This window comes from Boleophthalmus pectinirostris, unplaced genomic scaffold (genome assembly GCF_026225935.1).
Source record: "Boleophthalmus pectinirostris isolate CB_2022bp ecotype Guang Dong unplaced genomic scaffold, ASM2622593v1 HiC_scaffold_23, whole genome shotgun sequence".
Lineage (NCBI taxonomy): Eukaryota > Metazoa > Chordata > Actinopteri > Gobiiformes > Gobiidae > Boleophthalmus > Boleophthalmus pectinirostris.
This window is the reverse complement of record NW_026571207.1, coordinates 22,211,831-22,227,545: the sequence shown is the minus strand read 5'-3', so window position 1 is coordinate 22,227,545 and position 15,715 is coordinate 22,211,831. Positions and strand designations below refer to the sequence as shown.

The following is a 15,715-nucleotide window of genomic DNA, read 5'->3' as shown; positions in this document are numbered from 1 at the left end:
CAACTTTTCACATGCTCACGTTTTGGGCCACATTACTTCATATAGCATTAACTCTAAACTGTATTTTTATTGAAACACAAGTATAGCTGCCAAAGTGAAAAAGTGAATAATAAAGTTCCGTTTTCATTAACGGAAATGTTGTATTCTGCTGATCCTCTGAGAATCGTGGTAGATGCATGGATATATTAAAATAATAGACGTAATAAAAAAGCAACGTGCAGGTCTAAGCTATTGCGCTACAGCGCCTGCTGGTGGTTGAAAACATTATACAGCACTGCCTGATTAAAAAGCATTTAATGCCAAGGCACATCAACTTGCACTCCACACAAATCCAAATCCTTTTGAAACAATGCACAGAGACATAGAACTGACAATAATGACAACAATATACATACAAAAAGGCAGCAAAATGCCTTTGATTGCCACAAAGAAATCAAACACTATTTGAGTAAATAGTTTAAGATTTCTGAACAGTTGTCCTAGAGAAGAGAAATAAAGCAACACTGAACAGCAACCACAGCCTTTTAAAAAAAAAAAAAAAAAAAAAAAAAAAGCAGATTTAGACAATCCCAAACCATGATTTCTCATCTCAGTAACTTGTTTGGAAAAGACAGGGGCACATGTGTGTCCATAAAGCTGGTCCCACTGTGTCATCTGAGCTTGAAGGTCTTTTAAGTGCAAAGCTGAAAAAGCTGACAGTGGCAGCAGTGAAAACACACAAACTTAGCATTATCTTACATGTGTCTGACACATCAATATATATTTTTGGCCTTTGTCACCATCTGAAAGTAACTATCTCATATGTTCAATAAATGTGCGACACAGTTTAACATATTTAAAATGGACGGTTCATGTGGCCAAAATGTTGCTTCATATACTTGGTTTTAGTCAACTACCAGCTTTCTTTTGTGTTTTTTGACCTCCAACATGTTTACCTTGAAATCTCAGCTCTGAAAAGCCGACTTTGTTCAGGCGCAACATGTGCTCAGTGCTATCTTTGGAATGTACTGGACTTTGCCAAAGTAGCATTTCAAGTGGCACTTGTGAAGTTTGATATTTACAGTTCTGTCCACTTGTTTCACACAATGTATCCTTCCTTTTTTTAACAAAGTTTACAAGAGCAAAAAAAGATAAATAATATAAATACTGTGAAATTATACATCAATATTTTTCCCATTCAGGAACATTGATTAAAATATGAATCTGTAGTGTCACATCTAAAATGTCTTTGGATTGATGTTAGATACTTCTGGTCTACAGTGATAGACCTGAGCCACACAGTGCATTAGAAATAGACACCTTTGTCATGGTTACCACAACACGATAATGAGTTTATGAAGGAAACTGTTCTGCTGGGTGGGGAAAAAGAAAAACAGTAGGCACACAGGCTTTCCTTCAGTCAATAGTGGAGCACAGTGCACACACCAAGCCTATTGCAGATTACAGTGTGGTCTAAGGCTGCTTGTGATTTCCTTATGTTTACTCAAATTAGTTCATACTTGCTTGAGTCAAATGTTGGCTCAGCAAATCTCCTCCTCAGTTGCCGCATCCCCCACCAACAGCGAATGTTTATCGGGTTCCAGGACTAGGCTGTTGAGCGAGTGTTTGTCTGATCGCAGTGAGTTGATCGAGGCACGACTGTAGTTGACGATGCGATCCAGCAGACTGAGTTTTGGAGAGGATCTTCGCAGTTCACCTATGCCAATGTGAACACTGACATCAGACAGGCTGCCCTGTTGACGGCTCTTTCCAAAGCGAGCCTCCAACTTCTCAGCACTGGGCTTGTTATAGCTTGAAACGGAGTTTCAAATGTTAGAAAAAACATTGTATTTGAAAGGAAAACAAAGCTGGAAAATATGTTACCATTTGAGTAAAAGAGATGACAAGACAACAGAGACAGATGACAATGCCATGGCAGCAGAGCCCATCCAAGGCTGAAGCACCAAACCAATGGGAAGAAACATACCTAACAAAAGAAAGTTACTATTATAATCTCATTGCATTAAACTAATGTCATGACACTCAGTCTCAGAGCTCTTACCAGCAGCAATAGGTATGCCAACCAAGTTGTAAATGAGTGCAAAAACAAAATTAATTCTTATTCTCTTGACAGTCTTTTTAGACAGATCGATGCTGCCAACGACATCCAACAAGTCATTCTGTGAACAACAGAAATATTGGTTAATTCCAAACAGAGATTGGCAAATATATACTTTTTAAAATACAATCAATTCCATAGAACTAAATTAAGTGCATAAAAAACAAGCTTTTGTAGACTCACTCTTATCAACACCACATCTGCTGCCTCTATGGCAACATCTGTCCCTGTTCCTATGGCAATCCCCACATCTGCCATGGCCAAAGCTGGTGAATCATTGACGCCATCTCCCACCATGGCTACCCTCTTTCCTGCCTGCTGCAGCTGCTCCACTTTGGCCACTTTGTGTGATGGAAGAACTTCAGCAAAGACCTTCCTGATGCCCACCTGAAAACAGGGATGAATAATGGAGAAATGAATGATTTGTATGTTTCTCTATAATTGCGCTGTTTGGTGTTTTGATGGTGTATAAGGGTGATGTTTGAGAAGAAGATATTTCTTCTATGAGAGACTAATAAAATTAACTAAATAACTAAATAATAATAGAATGTAAAGTAGTCCACACAAGTACAACCCCAGTATACTTCTATTCAGGTTCTTCAAAAGGGGTGGATGCATTCAGTTTTTAGTAACATCAAATCATTTCACAATGTTAATACTGTGTGGAGTGAATACCTGGGCAGCTATAGCCCGTGCGGTCTTGCTGTTGTCTCCGGTCATAAGGACTACTTCCAGCCCCATGTTGGTCAAAGTGTACACTGCCAGCTCTGCCTCTGGCTTCACCGTGTCAGCAATAGCTATCATCGCACACAAAAGATCTATGCACAAATAAAAATGTTAAACACTGTAAATACTAAAATATTTTGAGTTGAATGATTTACTTACCATCGACAGCGACTAGTACAGCAGTACGTCCTCTGCGCTCATGCTCTGTCATTGCATTGTCCACTTCAGGACTGACTTGCAGACAGTTTCTCCTCATCCACTCTCGGTTTCCAATCAAAACTACGTAAGTGGATGTCTGAATCAGACCTATTAAACATAGGAGGAATTAAATATGCAATGTTTCCTCTTTTTTTTCTCTTTAAACAGAGGCCACATACTGAGAGGCTGAGGGTCCATGATGAGCGGGTGGGAGCAGGATGAGGTCCGGGTGTCACTAATCTGAACCAAGACACTGTTGCGTTGGTTGTTGTCTTCACTGTCGCTGTCCGCCTGCTTCAACAGTGTCTCTGTGTTACTTACTTGACATCGAATGCCGCAGCCTGGCACGGCCTGAAAATCAGTGCAAGTACCAAGAGACTCTGTGCCAAGCTCCTACAGAGACAAAAACAGAGATCTATAAAATATCTTTGTTTAATACTGCATATGAGTAAATCCTGTTGGCATCAAGACACAAAAAACCTGTTTGCAGTATTTAGTGATGGCTGCACCCAGTGGATGTTCACTATTGTTCTCTGCTGTTCCCACAATAGCCAGGAGGCGAGACCTGGGCATCTTGTTTCCTTCAACGACCATTTTCATCTGAATAACTTTAGGAGCACCATATGTAATTGTACCCGTTTTGTCAAATACAACTGACTGAATCTGTGAATATGAATTAAAAGCTGAGTAAAATATTATACACAGGAACAATTTAATGTGTATTTTAAAGATGTAGGTTTACAGTGCAACACTGCATAGCATCAAAGAGGTGTGAGAATCTTCATTAACAAACCTTATGTGCCATCTCAAGTGGCTCTCCTCCCTTTATCAGGATGCCATTTTGAGCTCCAACTCCTGTTCCCACCATAACAGCTGTTGGGGTTGCCAAGCCAAGAGAACAGGGACAAGCAATGCATAACACTGTTATCGAGGCCTGGAAGGCAAAGCGAATTACCGCTTCAGCCCTTGAAATGCTCTTGTCATAACCCTAAATATATAAAAGTTAAGAGTTAAGTTCAGCTTCATACTTTAAAAACAGTATTTTGTGTTGGTAATATATTAAAATATAATAATAATAACTTACAGGAAAGTATTTTTCAACCAGGGAGAAGTTCAAAAACCCAACAATGATCCATGCCACCAGGGTAAGAACTGATATACAAACAATAAATGGCACAAAGTATCCACTAATCTTATCGGCGTACTGCTGAATTGGAGCCTAAAAGCAAATATAGAAGATGTACACAGATCAGAATAAATCATCTTAGGTAGACAAGGTGAATTGCTCATAGTTCATTAACCTTAGATGTCTGAGCCTCCTCCACCAGTTTCACAATTTGAGACAGAGTTGTGTCCATGCCAACATGTGTAGCACTCACAAGCAGAGAGCCATTCTGGTTAATGGACCCTGCAATCACTGTGCTCCCAGGCTTCTTAGTTACTGGCATGGCTTCCCCTGTGCAAAACAACTGTCAGTAAACGCAACTACCAAGAGAAGCAAAAACATTATGCATATACTGTAAAAAAGATGTCATCTATCATGTCTGATAACACTGAAAGTGCAGAAAGCTAAACTATGTGTAAATGTAGAGTACTCTGGCCGCTGTTGAGACAAACCTGTGATGAGAGATTCATCAGCCATGGAGTGACCCTCAATAACTCTGCCATCAACAGGAAATTTTCCTCCAGGCACAACTTTAACTACATCGCCTCTCTGCACTAGTTCAACATCCACCTGCTCTTCACTAAACAGATAAATGAAAAAATGAAAATATGGACTGAAAAAAACAAAAAAACACCAGCAATTTCAGTATGAAGACTGAGTAGTACTTGAGAATGGACATGTCACTGCTGAGAGTAACCACTGTGGCCTCTGTAGCTTGTAGTGACATTAATTTGGACAAAGCTTCAGATGTCTTGCTCTAAAAGTACAATTGCAAAAAGGTTATTTTAAAAGCACTGATATGCAGTTTCTTCAAGTAATTACATAAATTTACTCAAACCTTTGCTATTTGCTCCAACCATCGTCCAAGAGAGATGAAGACAAAGAGCATCGGTGGAGTATCAAAGAAGGTGATGGGGTTGATTTTTGCTTTTTCCACAATGGCTACTATTAAAATGACCACTGAGTAGGTAAAGGCAATGGTGGTGGCCAGAACTATCAGCACGTCCATGTTGGCAGACTTGTGTTTGACAGCTTTATATGCTTGGATATAGAAGTAACGGCCACCAATAAACTGAAAAGGGGAAGAAAGGTTAAAGTTATGTCCCCTGTTCAGCAACATATTAGACAGATGAATATAATTTCCAATTGTTTTTTAAAGCATGTAAAGTTTACCTGGACAGGCACACAGGAGAGGAAGGACAGCAGGTTCATGATGGAGAGTCCTGAAATTAACTGTCTCTCCAGAAACATTGTGGAGTGGTAGCGGTTGCGGTCCTCGGTACTGAAGTTGTGATGGTGAGAAATATTCATCTGGTGATCCATGACAATCATGTAAATCATCATGCCCATGACAGGCACGCAGAAAAACAAACTGACAATAAAGGACTTTCTCCATCTAAAAAAGGCCAAACGATTAGAATAATCACAAAACAGACAAAGCACACATGATGGAAAAGGCAGACTCCTTACTGTTTTATCTCTTTGCTGTGGTCTAAATGACTTGCTGTGCGGTCCTTTTTAACCAAAGATGCTTCAAATCCAAGATTCTGTGAATAAATACATGTTTCCAATGTTTTAACACTTTATGACTAAAAAAAGTCATTTAAAACGATTGTCCAAAATCATAGAAAGCAACATAATCTAACCTCTATATGTTTAATTATGTCCCGTGGACCCATGATTTCAGCATCATATTTAATATGTGCTTTATTTGTTGCCAAGGCAACAGAAGCATATATAATTCCTTTCTCCTTCATGAGGCTGGATTCAATTTTGTGAACACAAGAGGCACACGTCATTCCACGGATCTACAAGACAAGACAAAACCAATCACCAGATAAGATAATCAAAGTGCCATATTTTTTACCCACCCTTAGATAGATGGGTAAAAATAAACATAAATAAAGAGCTATAATATGGGACTCACCACAAGTTCAAGGTTTCCATCAGATCCTTCATAGTTTTCCATGACTGAGGCGGTGAAGCCCAGTTCTTTTATAGACTCAGCAATCTTCATGGGGTCAGTGGCTTCAGAGTTATAGCGTACCTCTGCTTTACTGGCCATAAGCGCCACAAGAACTGAGTGAATGCCTAGGTGAAATCAGACAAGTGGTTTAGTATAGATTTGTATTATAATTTTGTGTACTATTTACATCACATCATCCATTTGATTGAATTTATAGGAGTACATTAATTTTAATTACCAGGCTCATTCTTAAGGTTACGTTCAATGTTTGCTACACACGAAGCACAGGTCATGCCTCCAATTTGGATGTAACATTTGGAATAAGCATCTTTATTATTCTCTGTGTTGGAAGTGTTTTCTCTGAGTATCTCATTGTTTGCATCTTTGAAAAGAGCAAGGCTCTGTGACTTTGAAACTTTCACATTGGATTCCAGCAGCAGTGAGTTTGTTTCTGTGAATTACAAAGAGTATATTTGAATTAGCTTAATATATTCATATTTATTACACAATTACAATGATATAACCAGCTCACCAGGTAAGAAGGCATCAAATCCCATGTCTTCAATGGCGGCCTTGATTTCCTCTGCTGTAGTCACTAGAGGATCATACTCAAAGACACCTTGGTGCTCCGAAAGAGAGACCTTGGCTGAACTGACTCCTTTCCTTTGGCCAATCATGCCTTCAATGGACTGGACACAGGAGTTACAGGTCATACCTTCAATATGAATATTTGCTATAGAAGACAGAGGCTGGCTAAAACATGGCTGGGGCACAGCATATTTGGCGTTGGCTCCCAAACTAGGCATCGTCGATACAGACTGAGGAGGAGGAGAGCTGAGAGCACCAGGAGAGTCCCAAAGTTGAGTCCTAAAGTTACCAGGCGGTAGAGCTTCAATTGCCTGCTGTATTTGAGATACTGATATCTTCAAAGGGTCATGAACTATAGATGCCTTTTCTTTTTCTAGTGAAACCTCCACAGAGGAGATACCAGGCAGCACAGAAATGTTGTCCTGGATATTGACAACACAAGAGTGGCAGTGCATGCCTTTGACCCTGAGTGTGACGAGTGCTGTATCTATGAAGATTTCATTCTCTTCTGTGCTTTCCGAAGGAGAAGACACAGCTGACTTTTGGCAATCAACAAAACGCTCAATTTCACTCAGCAGCTGCAGTGGTTGGGGCTTCGACTTCACAGTCGCCTTAAATCCTGCATGAGAAATCTGCTCCAGGATGGTCTGGATAGAGATGAGGTATGGCAGGTATACAATGGTAGCTTCTTTAGCATCTAAAGCAACTGTGGATAACAAGAGAAACAAGGTATAGTGCTTTCAGAACTATTTACCATCTGGATGACATTTTTTTATTCAAAATAATAAACTACACATACTGTACAAATGCCAAGTAATTAGTTCAAAAAGTCAAGTACAAATAAAGGATTATGACTAAATACCAAATCTGGCTGAGGTATTTACAATTCATAAAATCTAAATAAATACTGAGAGTCACATGAGGTAAAGGGGAAAAAAAGAAAACCTTTAATTTTCTCAACGCCCTTCAGTTTTCCAATCTTCCCTTCAATGGTGGTGGTGCAGGAGTGGCAGGTCATTCCTTCTATGCACAGTTTCAGCAGCGTTGCCTCAGCTCCAGCAAGGTGGGGCAGGGACAAACTGGGGCTGCTGTCTTTGGGAGAGACTGTTGCCGTTACCCTGGCAACTACTTCACTGAGCTGTTGTATAGACGTCAGGCCGGTGACAAAGGTGACCATGAAACCCATCTGTACAGGGCTGTGACTGACCTCTAGCACACCCTGAATGTGTGTGAGTCGGTCTAGAGTCTCCTGTTGGGCAGCAGAAGACAGCCCCGATGCAGGAACAAGCTGAGTGTCTGTGGCCACAGGAGAGGCTTTATTGGACTCTGGGAGATTTGACTCAAAACCCATATCTTCAATGGCCAAGGAAAGAGAATCAGGGCTTTGCTTGTTTTGGTCAAAGATGATGACAGCATTTTTAAACTCCAAAGACACCTAAAAAAGCAATAAGAAAATGTTTATGGCTGTCATGTAATTTTAGATCAAAATCAATTCATGTAATAAGTTGCTCATTGATAAAAATAAATAAATAAAAAATCATATGTTCATGAAGCACTTACTTCCACTTCTCAGTATATTGATTTCAATGGGATGACTTTGTTAAAACTGTGGCAAATAGAGCCTTTGCAACACTATGTCACAGGAAATGTTTTGTCATAGGAATGTTCGAAATTCCTAAATGGGGGCAACTGGGGGCAAAGTGAAGTAGATTATAAAACATTTCAGGTGTTGCTAACTAACATCAGATCAAAATTTCTTCATAACAAAAAGTAAGCAATCATTTTGAGTTTCCAGGGAAGAAACATCAATTAATTGGTTTTATTTTACAAAAGGGTGGCTTAATTTTAATTGAGATTCAGAAAATGTATAATTTTTTGTCACAATCATATTAAATAAAAACAAATGTAAATGTCTTTAAACCGTGCCCTCATATCACATGTATCCAAGTGGTTATAACATTTCCAGTATCTCCTTTGATTTTCCTATTTTTAGTGAAGTTAACCTCAATTTATCGATTGAAATCCTATTATCTTCCCCTTCACTTTTCCCATTCAAAATTTTGGATTTATTAGTTTACTTTTAAAGGGTGGAGAGTGAATCTAATTTTTACAAAAAATGAGAAGTTAGTTGAAGCAGGAAGGAACCATGTGACTCACTAAAGAGATCACTTGACTGAGCACAGATCACAGGGTTAATGCGACATGTGGTGAAAGGGCTTTGTGTTTGAGTGTGCTGGTCTATACATATTAAAGTTATAAAATCCAGGGACATTTTTGCATGACATGATTGACATTTCCTGTAAGCACAGAGAGTTTATTGGCCAATGCTTCCGTTTGCAAATGGCAAAGGTTTATCTACAGTAGTTAGGATTATTACATTATCTCCCCCATCTGAGCTATGCCTTGGGCATAAACACACAAACTGCGAGACAGCAGGCCACATCAGCTGCCAGCTCCTATACAACAATGATGTTATTTACTTTTAATTAAGACAAATCTACCCCCAAGGGAGTTCTAATGATCATCCATTCTTGCAAAATGGACACAAATCCTTTACTAAAAGTATAAAGTAGAGAAACTCATTCTATTCATGTGACCGCAGAAAAAGTGGAACATGTTGTTGCACCATGGAGTAGTTCAAATCATGTCACACATTAGCAAGTGTAAGTTCAGCACCTCTCAAGACTTGTGGGAAAATCATTCACCTTAATATGAATCACTCCTGGAAAGGATCCAATGCGTTGCTCAATGGACTGGACACAGGACCCACAAGTCATGCCTTCCACTCCAATAGAGATGGATGCAATGCTGATTTTCTGTGTCATTGTTGTTTACCATTAGAAAAGTTTCCAAAGTCTGTTCAGAGAACAACAAACATAAAAATCACCACAAGATTTAAGCCTAGACAGATATTTTGGGCCTATTGTATTGAGGCTATTGTAATACGTGGTTTTAGAGACTATTGTAATGTGTAGTTTTAGATACTATTGTAATCGGTGGTTTTAGAGACTATTGTAATAGGAGGTTTTAGAGACTACAGTAATGGATGGCTTTCTCACGGAAACATTAAGACTGGAGTATTAAAAAAAAGACACATTTTTCGTCTTAATCTTGACAGACTTCAAATTCACCTATACGATATATCTTGTCGTGACCATCTTGGCACAATAAACTAACACAAGCTGTGGATAAGTAGCAAAACATGCAAGAACAAAAAGTAATTGATGACTCATGGTAAGGAGGTTTATAGCGATTTTTTTTTAGCACAAACATAGTATGTACAGTTAAACTTTTTACCACTAGAGCTACCTGCATAGGGCATAACATGAAGGATGAACTCAAGCGCGAATCCTGATTATGTTCGTTTTCTTTTAAAATAATTGTTCTTGTAGAATAAACACAAACACTCAAGGGTTCTTACCTGCTGAAAGGGAAGAAACCAGTTAGAAAATCTCTGAGCTTCTGGCGTCGATCAACAGAGACTGTTGTTAAATACAGCTAACAAACTAGCCACATTCTACTTTAAACACTACATTACAGAGAACTAAACGGGAACATTGTGGGATCCTGTGGTCTTCAACGAAGTCTGGAGCATATAAAGATATCGGTTCCCTTCCATTATCATAAATTCTCGTCTTTTTTTTTGCTGTTTGGTTTGGTCTTTGCACGTCGACGTGAAGCCGACGTGACTGACGGGTGCACAATGCTGCGTCACGTAGAGGCGGAGCATCGGAAGGGAAACCATAGCAACCACTTTGGGTAACTGGTGCCCTTTTCTCGATCTCTCAGGCATTGTTTCCCTCAGAAGAGCATAATTACAAGTACCTCTGAAATGATTGTGTTTCTATTCATATAGAAGGGGCATTTTATTCATTTTCGTCCCCCTGACCTTGCAGAAAACAAGTAAATGCCCTGAGTTGTAGGATAACCTATAAAGAGATTAGATCTAGGTCATATACAGCCTACGGCCTATGACCGTAAACGTATGGAACCATACACATATGGAACCATATCCTGTCTAACTCATAAAGTATATATATATATATATATATATATATATATATATATATATATATATATATATATATATATATATATATTAGTGCTGTCATGCGATTGAAAAAATGGAGAGATTAATTAATTATGATCTGTAATTAATTAATCTAATTAATCTCATTTTAATCTCACCTAAAAATTGCTGAGAAAAGCTTTCAATTTGAGGTATTTTCATTTAAATTCATTATTACATTATTGTGGCAGATCAAAAGACTGATATAGATTAAAAAAAGTGACTTTATAAAGTCATTTATTGTTTAACAAATCTCTTCAAATTGGCTGTTTAGCCCAAGTCTCCATGAATAAGAAACTGTTTGCTGTAAAGTAGCAAAGACGAGGAAATCTGAACATAATAACTTTTGTCTACTTAAAGACAATAAAAAGTCCTTTCCTTAACCATATTAAAAATATTATTGATAGAGAAATGCTTTATATATGAGATCACTGGTTTTAGTCCTTAGTCCTGGTTTACACCTGCTTTAGTCCTACTTTAGTCTTAGTTTAGTCCTGGAATGGATTAATCCTGGTTTTAGTCCTGGTGTTAGTTCTGGTTTAGTCCTGGTTTAGTCCTGGTTTAGACCTGGTTTTAGTTCTGTTTTTAGTTCTGGTTTAGTCCTGGTTTAGTCCTGATTTAGACCTGGTTTAGACCTGGTTTTAGTTCTGGTTTTAGTTCTGGTTTAGTCCTGGTTTAGTCCTGGTTTAGTCCTGGACTGGGTTAGTCCCGGTTTTAGTCTTGGTGTTTACGCAGCGTACGCGAGAAAACACGATCCACACGCGGCTCACGGGAGCACGTCGGTGTCCGCGCAGTGTCTACGGAAGGAAACGTGATCCGCGCGTTCTCAGGTTAATGACGATGATGAAGGTGTGTGTGTGTGTGTGTTTGTGTGCGCGTCCCCTCATGTGGCAGGTCACTATAGGACAGTAGTGCAGACATCATGCACTTACTTGTATATATTCATTTATGCCTATCTTTATGTATATTTTATAATACGTTTCCATTTGCATTCACATATAAGGATCTGCCTATTCCCTGGTGCACCGTGATCTCTCTACATTTACAACAGCCATGCAAAGCCATATGTTGTTAAATGTTCATGAGCTCTATAGTATTGTGTTGGCTCTCCTGCCTTATTGAATGCACAGAGTGGATGCTACATGTGCTGCATAAGTGGATTTGATGGCGTGCTTTATGACAAACAGTATGTTAGCTTCTCACAGGGCCCTTCCTCTATAGACGGATGTCTGATGTTCATAGTTAAACCAATTCTCCGCTCTGGTCAGATCACTCGTGTGTCTCTGGCCATCTCATATTGGATTTAGTGGCTTCTTAAGCCTCGGGGGTTCCTTAAGTCAATTGAATTATTTGACTTGGAAGCGGTCAACTTTCTTATATTGAGTTGGCCAGGCCCTCCAGCACTGTCCAGCCAGGCCTGTTTCCCCTGCCTTTGTCAATAGCACTTTGCCTTATTCTCATCTATTAATGCAGGCTTGCACTTGGAGGGTCATTAACTGTGCTGTGTAGATCAGATTATGTAGAAATCTGCTTTATTTTAGTTGTAACAGCTCCCATTCCCTCAGGGTTTGCTACAGTTAATCATTTGTATCCTTCCACGAAGAAACACACTTTCATTTGTTGGGCCTGCTCCGTGCGTCCAGGGATGGGACTAGGATCACCAGTGCATGTTTGACCTGTAGCCAGTGGTCTTATTTTTGGGGAAAGTCATTGATTTGTGGAATAATTTAATCCGTAAACAATATCAAAGTATCCTACAGAAACGTGTGCTAATTTCTTAGCTATGTGCATTTGACCAGTCTCCTGTGATTGGTGAGGTCTGCCTGTCAAGCTGAATGTTCTTAATAGTTTTATTTATCTCCGCTTTTTAATGCAAGAATAACAGTGTACAGGGGTTCCTTTTGAATTATAACTCAAGAAAACTAGCTCATGAATTTGATCACACAACGTGGCTGTATGGTTACGCTCTCCTGACGAGTGACCTACACACTGATTTGCTAATTGATCTTCCGAGACTAAATAACATCAATATATAGCACAGAAACAGGACTGGAGCAGCATCAAACAAGACACACTCCCAAACCTTATCATTAAACATCATTTAACTGTATTTTTCTGTTCTTTTTTCACAGCAACTTGTCAAAGAATCCTCTGAGCACCCTGTCATGGCAGCTCTTCCAGCACCTTCAACTCTCCGAGCTGTAAGTAGCCTCTCATCTCTCTCTCTCACTTTCTCTTTGTTTGCATTTTATTAGAGCAATTTATCATGAGTCCCTCCGCTCCGTCTGGCTCAATACAAATAGTCCTTACCGCGCGCCATTAGAATTCCTGTGTCTGTGGTACAAAACCCCTAATTTGTCTGGGCGTGTGTGAAAGAGTAGACCTATAGGCAGAAGGGACGCTGTGATCTTAGGAGTCATTTGTTGTCATAATTAGCACTCGCAGAGGGAGTTTGGGCGACATGAGAGAGGCTGACCCCATTTTGTGCTTGTGTTATGAATATTTTAGTGATCATTGTGTTTATGGAATGGATTTGCGGTTATGTCGCCAGGGACAGCAGTCAGTACCTCTCTGTAATTTACACATCATTGGGAATGCATGTACATAATCTAAGGTAATTCCATGGATAACAGTCTTGCATTGCAGTTTTATTAGTTTCATGTGAAGATACAGCCGTCCCCAGATATGCACTGTCCGCTGCTACCCAAACAAAAAGCCCTGGATCACCAGCCAGCTGAAGGATCTGCTCAATAAGAAGAAGTGGGTCTTCAGCTCTGGTGACAAGGACGAGGTGACGAGGGTGCAATGGCAACTGAAGGTCCAGCTCAGGCAGGGCCAGGAGACCTGAGGAAGGAAACTCCAATAGAATAAAACCAGGGAAGTGTAGCAGGGGATGAAGGCCATTACAGGTTTCAACACCAAAACAAAGCAGCAGGACAATAACCCAGAAAGGTCAAACCTACTCAATTTGCATTTTAATCATTTCTCATCCCCTGGCACCCCTGTTTCTACACCTCCCAGACGCCCAATCCACACCTCACCAAAGACCACTCAGACAGCCATTCATCAACCCATCACGTATGCTCCCACACCTACCCCCACGGAGGAAGCCAGCCCAGTGCCACCTGTGCAGGTGAGAAGGCAGCTGGAGAAAGTTCCCCAAAACAAGTCTCCTGGACAAGACCAAGACCTTTCTCTTCACACTGAGTCTGAAGCTTGAAAGGATACCGGTGCTATGGAAGACCTTTTGCATTGTGCCAGTGCCATTTCTGCATTTCTGTAGCGAGACGGCGTTAAGAGCTTTGGAAGGATAGTGTTTTTGTTTTGTTTTTGTTTTTTAATTTCTCCAGTGCCTTTAATTCAATCCAGCCCTTTCTGATGAGTGAGAAGCTGCTCAGGATGGGTGTCAGCTCCAGCATTGTCTCCTGGATTACTGACTACCTGTCACGCTGGCCTGAATACGTGTGACTGGGGACCATCCTGTCTGATACTGTGGTCAGTAATGTAGGAGCCCCTAATGGTACAGTCCTGTCTTTGTTTCTGTTCATTCTGTACACATCTTATTTCCAATACAGCTCCAGTTCCTACCATCTACAGAAGTTCTCTGATGACTCTGCAGTGGTTAGGTGTATCAGAGATGGACAGGAGCTGGAGTACATGACACTGAGTGCATATTTCGTGGAGTAGTCCAAGGGACTGGTGATTGGCTTCAGGAGAAATAGAACACCAGTGGAGCCCACCACCATCCAGGGCCATGACATGGAAATAGTGGACTACATGTACCTTGGCTTTTATGTGAACAACAGGCTGAACTGGAGGGACAACTGTGATGCTGTGAACAAGAAGAGCACGAGGAGACTCTACTACCTGGGAAAGTTCAGGTCTTTCAATGTGTTCAGCAAGTTACTGGAGATCTTTTGTGGTGTCCAGCTCCCTGTACTTCGCTGTGGTCTGCGGGGGGAGCAACACCAGTAAAAGGGGCATTGGTCACATGATCAGCTGTGAGCTGGAGGTATTTGTCACAGTGAGGGACAGGAGGACACTGGACAAACTGCTGTCTGTCATGAACACTCCTGCTCACTCACTGCACCAGACTATAGAGGGACAGACGAGCTCATTCTCCAACAGGCTCCTACAGCTCCGCTCAAACAGTGAGAGATACAGAACTACATTCATACCATACTCCATACAACTGTACAACAACTCACCCTTATTTAACAGATAAGACTCCCTACACTCCCTCTTGTGTACAGCTGAGATTTTTCAAAGTTTAGTCTAAGTTTAAGTGGATACTCTTTCATGTTTTTTATTTGTTTGGTGTTGTTGTATTAAAACTATTGTGTCAGTCAAGTGGAAGTTTCTGAGGAAATGTTGAAAAAAAAAAAGAGAATTACAAAATTTCAACAAAATGGCGCACTGTTTACACGGAAGGAATATGTTTATTTGGGTTTTTTGTTGTTTTTAGATGTTAATTTAACAAAATCAAACTGAAATATTGCATTTATCAAATTAGAACTATTGAGTGAGTTCAGTCTGCTTTTCCAAAATTGTCTGTAACAAATTGCGTGTTAACATATAAGCTAGTGATATTTTGCCATGACATCGTGCTGGGGGTGTTCAACATGTATGTGTTGCTGATTAATTGACATTTGGGTATCGGTGATCTTTAACATTGTTTTTCAAAATACTTTCGGTATCAATCATCACACTTCCAAATGTATTGCTGCAGGCCTACTGAAGAACAATAGACATCATATCAAAATGAATGAAATGGGAGATTTTACTGTTAATAAATTTCATATTTGCTACAAGGTCGTCAGGGTAAGGTTAACATATACATGATTGTCCTCCTAGGGAAATGTGTGCTTTGCATTTGACCTGTTTTTCAATGCTGTCAGGGTAACC

The 15,715-nt window shown here is 40.0% G+C and overlaps 1 protein-coding gene across 2 annotated transcripts; it reads right to left on the bottom strand.

The window, feature by feature from the left end:
- Positions 1 to 277: 277 nt before the first annotated feature.
- atp7a (ATPase copper transporting alpha) lies at positions 278 to 10,452 on the bottom strand. Of its 2 annotated transcripts, XM_020921957.2 has the most exons (23): positions 10,163 to 10,452; positions 9,447 to 9,597; positions 7,687 to 8,176; positions 6,686 to 7,447; positions 6,392 to 6,604; positions 6,115 to 6,278; positions 5,834 to 5,995; positions 5,658 to 5,734; positions 5,361 to 5,583; positions 5,026 to 5,259; positions 4,853 to 4,944; positions 4,640 to 4,767; positions 4,324 to 4,478; positions 4,107 to 4,241; positions 3,816 to 4,010; positions 3,503 to 3,685; positions 3,202 to 3,415; positions 2,984 to 3,130; positions 2,774 to 2,916; positions 2,282 to 2,485; positions 2,042 to 2,159; positions 1,864 to 1,966; positions 278 to 1,791 (listed from the first exon to the last, which is right to left on the bottom strand). In XM_020921957.2, the coding sequence occupies exons 2-23, from the start codon at positions 9,564 to 9,566 to the stop codon at positions 1,521 to 1,523; spliced, it is 4,533 nt and encodes a 1,510-aa protein (XP_020777616.1). In that variant the 5' UTR covers positions 9,567 to 9,597; positions 10,163 to 10,452; the 3' UTR covers positions 278 to 1,520. The 2 variants fall into 2 exon arrangements, with proteins under 2 accessions (XP_020777616.1, XP_055015256.1); XM_055159281.1 differs by lacking the exons at positions 9,447 to 9,597; positions 10,163 to 10,452 and adding an exon at positions 8,302 to 9,291.
- Positions 10,453 to 15,715: the final 5,263 nt, after the last annotated feature.